Below are 9,122 nucleotides of genomic sequence, written 5' to 3' on the forward strand. Positions count from 1 at the left end.
ACAAAAAGTATTCTCGTAGCTTCGTAAAATTACGGTTGAACCTCTGATGTCACATTGATTATTTTACCGATCTCCTTGCTACGTTTCTGGACCTTGATCGTGGTAATTACATTACTGTCTATGGGAGGGTCAGAGAGCTGTCAGAATGCATAAAAAATATCTTAATCTGTGTTCCGAAGACGAACGGAGGTCTTACGGGTTTAGAACGACATGAGGGTGAGCTTTTTGGGTGAACTATCCCTTTAAGGTACAGAGTTGTCACTTTAAGGGTACTAGTGATTGTTGTTGCACCCTTAAAGTTACAATATTTTTCTGAGAGTGACAGAATGTACCCAGCAGTTTCACCTCAAAATGGCTGACAGCAGCTAGACTTTCACAGTGTGTGTAAAACTCTAATGTAAGCATAAACTAAATTCCAAATGCACAACCCAAATGGGAATTGTGAGGAAAGCTCATCTGTAGACTTACAAATCCATTTATTAGTGCTAGTGATGACATTTATCTAACCATGGTATGCTGATGTCGACTTTAAAGAGCGGAAGGATAAAGACCGTAGAAAATACAGGTGGTGGAACAATTTGAGAAGATAAGTCTCTGTAACCATGTTCAACCCTAAAAAATAGCTCAACATTATTCAGTCCCTTGATCTTATTGATGAATAATATACTGATAAGAAATCATTGTCTATATTAACTGCTAATTCCTTCAAAGAATTGTTTTACTTAAATTGAATTACTCATTCCTTTGTTTTAAAGTATAGCAGTCTTTCAAACCCATTCCTTTGCAATACTGTAATGATCAGGCCAGGAACTAACACAGACGCAATGAAGGTATGTAAACATCTCTGAGTTTTGTCTATATTAATTTACCTATTCAGAAACTCTCTGTCATCTGTGTTGATGGTGGTGAGCTAAAGGCCCAAACAATTCCAATCTCCTCCCCTCTCTCCAGCCCTCCACGGACAGACAATGGATCATTCACACTGCCCTGCCTTCATGCCACTGTTTGGCTTATGGTAAAAAAAAAAAAAACATTAAGGCCGCGTGGGAACTTTCCAGCCAAGATGATAATCAGAAGGGGGAGGGAAGGGAGAGGTACAGATACAGGATACAATAGGCAACAGAGACTTTATTTACATCTCATATTCCCTCCCCAAACAAATCAACAAAAACATGGGCCTAATAAGACAAAGCTGACAGAGCTGGTGCCATTACACTCGATGCTAAGCTAAAGCTAACTGCTTTACTTTCAGTGTCTGTGCATATGTGATGTATATACACTTAAACATGAATGCAGTTCATGGTACAAAATGTTTTTGTTTTGTTTTTTTTGGTCAGTGTTGTAATGATCATGAGATTATATTACTATCGTTATTTTTACTTGAGAAAGTGAACACCAGAACTTGGTGTTGATTTGTAACTAAGAGACCAACAGCTGTCAGTTTACAAAAATATGTTACAGTATAAGATTAACAATACAAATTGTACAAGAATGTAAAATGATCTACAGTGCGAGTGTAAGAGCTCGGCTCAGGACCACCATGAATTCTCTTTTAATCATGAAACATACTGAGGCTTAATGGGTCAAACCGTCCTGGGACACGAGCTATGATGTCAGTTAGCCCACATGGAACACATTTAATCTCCTCTGTGATGAAAAATCGGTAACACTCTGCAGAAAGGTTATATATGTTGATATTAATTAGCAACAGCTAACTGAAATAGCATTTTTTTTTTTTTTTTAAATATGACAATCTTTACAGACGCATATTGATACAGTAATACTGCAACTATACAATTGCATTGAAGGTTTTTGATTACATCAAAATGGATGAAAATTGATGATTTGATTATTTTTATTGAATGCAGTGCAGATTTTTTTTTAAATATGTGGCCCCGCAAGATTTAATCAAATACATTAACATGAAAAAAAGTCACAATTTACATTTCATGCCGACTTTGGGCTTCATGTCCTGTTATGTGCTATATATGTGGATTTGAAATACATCCGTTTGAAGATGTAACTCACATGCAACTCATTTTAAAAGCTTTCAAAGTCATGTGAGAAACCGAAATTGCATTCAAAATGCATAAGTGTGTGTTTAGACTATTCAGAACAATGACATCTAAGTAGTGCTGTATTTACAGATATAACAAAATGAGAATCTAGGGTCAATTTTATTCGGTATCATATCTCAATAAAGGATGAGCAGTTCTCTAAAGGAAGTGAAATATATTGAGCATTTGGGGCCTTCCATTTATTAGTATTTGTAAACTCAACTGTATTCTGGCTAGCACACAACTAAACTTTAAACAAAGAAGTTTTCATGTGATTAAAAATTTGGCACATTATTAATGTTTTGATATTCGGATCAAGAAAACAACTTTACGACTGTGACATCAGCCCTCGGTTCTGTTCTATTCATTTCACAGATGCTTTGTAACTAAGAACATACTGTTTAAATATTACCAGACCATTACTTTAGGGTCAAGTGCACATTACGAGTTGTCTAAGTGAGGACAGCAAAGCCTCAACAATCCATTTAAAGCAGCACTATGTAACTTTTTCTGTGTTCAAAATTTGATAAATGTATAATGAGCGAGTACATCATGAATTCATCTTCCAAACCGCGTTTTTGTCTTATTGCGAATTAGCTGAGATGGCTGACTATACAATATGGCTTTTTACACACAGAAGAAGTTTTATTATGATAAACAAGATGGATGTGTGACATACTAGACATTAGTGACACATTACAATAATCGACTTTAAAAGAGGGAAATTCCAACTGAAGTATTTGCTCAGTTCAACAGATGGTATTTGTATGAAGAGCTTTAGAGAGGGTCTTCCTAATAAAAGACCCGGAAAATGGCTGCAACAGCTCATTCAGAAACATTTGCTTAAGACATGAAAAAAGCAGACGGTTAAACAAACACAGACCAGTGAAAGTAATGGAGAGACAGTTAACAGCTGTTTCCATTAAATCAGCTTGGTGGAGCCAGGCCGTTTTGGCAACAAACTAATATCATAGTGTGCCATTGCTGTGCCTTTGAGAGCTTCTTGACGAGGGAAGTCCTGATGAATATGTTTTTGGCAAAGTGGCTTGAGTGTGTGTAATCATTTGTGACAGTGGTGGAGACGTGAAGACTGAGACTTCTTGAGTGCTGAGAAAGCAATGTGTCCCCTTTCCAAAAAAACCCCCTCAGAATTCCTATTCTAGAGTTGTTATGACTTATTGTCACTGTGGGCAACTGTACAAAAACAGTTTCGATAGGAAAAGGAAATGCTGTGTTATACAAAGTAAATGTCTTCATGCATTGTGATTTCTTTACTTTGGTACTTTTTTAATAGCTCTCTTGACCATAATGAAAACAAGCATTTCACTGAACAAAGTAATAAAATTAAACTAATGACACCTTTGTAGTTTGTACCTGTAATAGTATTAAGTACGGAACTGGTTAAAGCTACGAAGGACAGAGCTGTCTGTTCATGCCTCAGACAGCGAGAGAAAATTTGGCCCACTTCAGTACTGGCCTGCATCCAACACTGACATATTTCAGGCTGGATTTCAGCAGCATGCGTGTATGAAAAGATCTAGAACTTTTCTAGAACTTAAATTATACAAATAATTAGACACATCTCGGATCCAGGTCTTTCCACTGAAAGTTCTCTTTTAGTTTTTCCCCTGTTCGCAAAGCCTGGGCTACTTTTCAGCAAATAATGATAAACAGGTCTGACAGCTTGGCAAGAGGGGACAACCGACTCCTCAGAGAGATTCTGAATACATTTCACAGCAGTTCTCTCTATAAGAAAAGGAAATGCCAACATCTCGCAGTAATAGTCTCAGCAGATTGAACAATTTCATCCTTTGTGAGGAGAGAAGCCTTGAGTCCTGTGTGTGAGTGAAAATGTACAGGGCTCATATTCTGTTTTCTCACTGTGTTGGGCAAGCAGTTTCATTACTTGTTGTGCAATAGTTTGTGATTTTAGAAAGTGTGATTGATCTATTATTTTAAACGTTCATGTTCTCCTCAAATAAATCACAACAGATGAAAAACTGCAGCACTATTCTCATTTCCAATTAGTTTAAAATTTGATTTCGACTTCACTTCAACAAAAACATGCTTGTGAGAAAGCTATGTTAGAAATAGATGTGCTCTATTACAGTTTTACTGTGGAATGTTAGAGAATTTGCATGAGACTGTTTGCTCCTTTCCTCCCAAATGGGCCATCTAATCTCTCTAATTGGGAAAAGGAGAAAATGTTGAAAGTTGGGGGTGGGCTGTGGGGCAGTTTTGGCCAGCTGCCCAAGCTTTGTGGTTTGAGTGCTGCAGTGTGATAGGGTCAATGTAGCATGGATAACATAACAGAGTCCGCTCTGTTCTCCAAAAACTGCCTTCTCCTTCTGCAGATCTGGGCCAGGTGATGATCATAATCAGTCACTGAGAGATGGAAAGCACAGGATTATAAATGTGTACATCAATTAGGATGTCAATGTTAAAGATATATACATCAAATATGTAACAACAAATATATGTAATTATTGTTTTATGTAATTATAGTTCAAAATGCAAACCTGCTACTATCTGGATATTGAACATGAATGAGCAAGGGCTTTTTGTAGAATACTGTAGAGTACGAGGGGACAGAGAAGTTTTGGTGGTGAGAACTGAAGGAAAAAAGAAAAGCTGTGTGTGTTGGAACAGCTGTTATTTTGCTCCATAGGCAATCAAACCAACCAGAGAGGATCAAAGGATTGTTCATACAATCACTTGCTGACCAAATGCAATGCCCAATGCATGTCATCACAGAAAACATCTTGAACTTCCTAAGTGTTTCTGATAGAAATGCATGAGTCCACATGCCTTGACTTTTGGGCAAATCTTTAATAACTGTTGTGTAGATTTTGGACTTCTTGAATGAGACCCACTGACTGAATATGAAACTGGAATATTAACACTGAAATAGTCAGATCATGCATTCAAATGGAGGAGTGATGATTGCAAAAGCATCTTAAACAGACAAATCCAATTCTCCAAATAAAGCAAAATAAAACAAAATGCTTGTTAAATTCATTATGGATTACAAACATGGAGAAACATAAACCAATGTAAAATTAATCCATATATGATACATAAGAACACACACACACACACAAAACTCTCTGCCAAATCTGTTATTTCATTTAGAAATCGTTTGATCCTAAGTTAATTGTTTTATTTATGTTCTTAAATAATGGGTATTTTTCAAACAAACTTGACCTGATAATTTTCCCTTAAAAAATGTCAATTTCCTTTCCTCTTTGTGAAGAATGAAAGCAACTGATCATTATTTTTCTGAGATTTCAATGGTTATTCTGTTTTTAAATCAAACAAAATAAAAAATATAAATTAACAGATGGTCTTTTGTAATACCTCTTGAACTCTTGAATATTTCCCTATAAAGGTTGTTCCTTCATGATATTTCTCTGGAGCACAGATAAATATTTTTATGAATACTTATTAAAACACTTTTTAAGTCAGGCTGAAGTCTGTCAGGCTAAATAAGTTAAAAGAATTACACATAATTACTTAGAACTGAATATAGCTAAGCATTGCTGTTTGGGTATCTACTGAGGACTGGGCAGGAACATCGATTGAGACATGCAATGCACTATGATAGCCAAAATATTCTAGCACTGTGTCACTGTAGGCGGGGTCTGATGCTTTATCAAGTCAAATTACGGCCCGCACCCTCTTCACATTCTCGACCTTCATCAAGTTCTGACCTCCACCCTCCAAGTGACGTCAGAAATCACAACAACTGTCCGGACCAATAGTGTGCTGCCTGCATGCATACTCCGGGGGTCCGGGTAACTGAACAGATGCACCAAGACATCTCAGAAAGGATTCGGAGTGAGTTGAACTTTTTGAAGTTTTGTTATTTGAACAAGATGCAGTGTGAGATCGCTTTTGGGGTGTTTCGATATAATCTATAAACCGTTGATTTATATCTGGATTACTGCAACAAAGAGCAGTGAGAATAAAGACTCGTCGCGCGTCAAGATGTTGCAGCACGTTTTGCTTTCGCGGCAGTGAGCAAATGCGATTAGTTTCCAACCATTTGGTGTTTTGTCCATGGAGGAGTTTCGATACACGTTTCTGCGGATATTGAAGGAACAAGTATGAGCACACTTAACTATCTGAAGTGGTCAGCAGAAGAACGCGGCTAGACGGCGGGCATGGAACAAGGGGAGCTGTTTGTCTCAATCTCTGGTGGAGAAACAGTATGGATTATGGACCAACAAATGGAATTCCTTGACCCAATAAGTTAACTTTCAAGCTTCTGCATGTTGGCACATCAAGGAATGGCAAACTCGGGCAACTCTGCAGTCATTCTGCGGCTGCAAATAATGATTTTGTCCATCGGCTGTGCGTTGATATGTTATAGTCGTTTATCCACCGCATCACCGGCACACAATCAGCGTTTGATATGCTGGCAAGCCATCATGAAGTGCCAAGGAGAACCGGAGTGTCACTACGCGTATACTCAGTATCTTCACGCGTGCGGTCCGGTGATAAACGGCAGCAGGAAGAAATGTCCCAGCCATTGCATTTCTTCAATCATTCAGCTCAATCTGACTGTGAACGGCCCGGCACTGGAGGACTGCGAGTGCGCCTCGGACACTCTATGCAAGATGACCAAGCGAGCCATTGAGCCCTGTATGCCCAGAACGAGCCACATGGGCTGCACCGAAGCTCGTAAGCAGTGTGAGAAGGATCCCGGGTGCAGCACCGCCATGCGGGACTATCTGTATCATTGCAGGAAACTGTTCGGAGGAGAGCGCTGCTCGGACGACTGCCGGCGGGTCATCACGAACATGCGCTCCATTCCCAAAGCCCAACAGCTGGACACTTGCGTGTGCGACGGCACAGAGAGGACCATATGCGAGTATGTCAAAGTCAGCATGAAAAACTTCTGCTTTAACGACCGATACGGCGGAAGTGGCTTTTCAGATACCGAGGACGACTTGGAGGTTGACTACGAGACGGAATATGAGAACGAGGAGAGTGATGCCTGGGATTTAAGAGCACAAAAGAGTTCGATTGTGGTGTCCACCATTTTGACACTTTCTTCTCTTGTTATAGTAAGATAGGGCATGTTTTCAGAATTAACTGCATATTTGGCCTGGGTGGAAATAATGGTTGCGGGCGTACCACGAGATGTGCTGCAACAGACGAATCTCATATGGTAAATTACCGACAGAAAAGTAGTACCCCTGAATAGGGTATTCGAATAATTCGCACATTGTATTTGGTCCTATTAGCTAGAAAGTCCTGTGTTCCTTACGTTTGCTTAGGCGCTTAAAGAAGAAAATGGGAGAAGAAAACCAGAATCCCATAGTGAAAGGTTGTTTTTCAAAACCTAGTTGAGCTGCCAAAATCTGCACACCATGAAAAGGAGTAATTTGTCTTTATGTAAAGAAAATATGTTGGAAATATGTGCTCCGCTATATATTAAGTTATGAAACTTCTATTCAAAGAGATAAATACTGGAAGTTTATTTTTGTATGAAAGATTGGTTAGTGTAAAATTGTAGGGAAACAAAATGATTATTGTAAATGTGTATAATGTTTCTTTATCATATAATTGTGTGAATAATGTTGATAAACAATACCATGTAATACTGTTTATAATGTTCATAAAGATTGGCTTCAAATTATTCCAAAGATCATCTGACTTATGTGTCTGGTTATTTCACTATACAAACCAATACAATGTGTATATATACAGTACTGTGCAAAAGGCCATTAGTATTTTTACCAAAAAAATTATAATATATATATATATATATATATGGTTTTAAGTCAGTTATTTCTATCTTTTGCAGTAGTGTGTCAGTAGGAAATATCAGTTTACATTTGCAAACATTTCTTTTGCCATTAATTTTAGTAATGCAGTTGGATTTTGTTGTCAGACAAGGAGTCTGCCAGTGCTCCACACAGAGATCTGATCTCATCGTTTAAAGCAGCTTTTGCCTATAGGCGCTCTTGCGCATAGTTTTTCAGGTAGCTTTGCAGGGAGGTCACTTGAAGCATTTTCGAGGCGTTGCCACAGTTCTTCTGGATTGAGTCTGTCTGTGTATATATATATATATATATATACACACACACACACACACTCATATATGTATGTATATATATATATATATATATATATGTATGTATGTCTAATAACATTTCCCATCTGCAGCTAGATTTTAATGATTGTTTTATTTATCAGTTGTGCAACAGATGTCTACTGAGAGTTTTTATGTCCATCATGCGGATCTGATGTCAGGCAAATGAAGGTATGTTTTTGCTTTCTATTGCACATTTGATAGCAGATTCATGAAATAACATACCATTTTAAAATATGCTAATAAAATGAGCATTAAATATCACAAGTCATTATAAAGTAATTTAGTCAGTAATGTTCTTATGCCATCACCAAAAAAGCTTCAATTTCCACCTGACATCCCTCGCAGTTTGTAAATATTACCAAAGTCATTATCACGAGCATGTGCTAGTCAAACATTTTGGCTCTGTCTGTGCCTGCACTTGACCTTGTAAACATAAATGTTTACAGAGGGAGTTAGTCTAAGTTCCCAGAGACTCGACATCTAAGGAAACAAATGAAGTTGTCTTTAAACAGAATCAGAATTGAGCATGAGCCAAGCAAAGCCTTGACTGGCTTATTTGTTCAAAGCTTGGAGTGTTTAAAGTCTTCACTCAGGCTGACAAGGAAAAAAAGCTGTGTTCGCGTGAATGAAGCCTCAAGTAGCCATCAAAAACTCAGTGTGCTACTGTGTGTGTTTAAGTGGGCTTGTTACTGCTTAAAATTTGAGTAGCACTCCGTGTGAGTAGCATTTGGGTAGTACAAATCTCCTCTTGGATTCCATATGCCTCTTTGTTCAGTTACGTTTAATATAACAATACCAGCTTGATACCTAGTTAGCATTTCTTAATACAAAAGAGCAGTAAGGTATTATCCCACAAAATGTAATAGAATTTGCCCTCCCCCGCAACACCTTAAAAAAGGTCAACCTCTCACAGAAATGAATCTCTGAGAAAACACTGAATTTTTATGCTATGTTACAAGAGT

General features: G+C 37.9%; 1 protein-coding gene across 1 annotated transcript; it reads left to right on the forward strand.

Moving 5' to 3' along the window:
* Positions 1–5,760: 5,760 nt before the first annotated feature.
* Positions 5,761–7,179, forward strand: LOC107740940 (growth arrest-specific protein 1-like). The gene has a single exon (XM_016553504.1). The coding sequence runs from the start codon at positions 6,329–6,331 to the stop codon at positions 7,133–7,135; it is 807 nt and encodes a 268-aa protein (XP_016408990.1). The 5' UTR covers positions 5,761–6,328; the 3' UTR covers positions 7,136–7,179.
* Positions 7,180–9,122: the final 1,943 nt, after the last annotated feature.

The sequence above is a fragment of the Sinocyclocheilus rhinocerous genome, unplaced genomic scaffold, assembly GCF_001515625.1.
Source record: "Sinocyclocheilus rhinocerous isolate Xijiao unplaced genomic scaffold, SAMN03320098_v1.1 scaffold346, whole genome shotgun sequence".
Lineage (NCBI taxonomy): Eukaryota > Metazoa > Chordata > Actinopteri > Cypriniformes > Cyprinidae > Sinocyclocheilus > Sinocyclocheilus rhinocerous.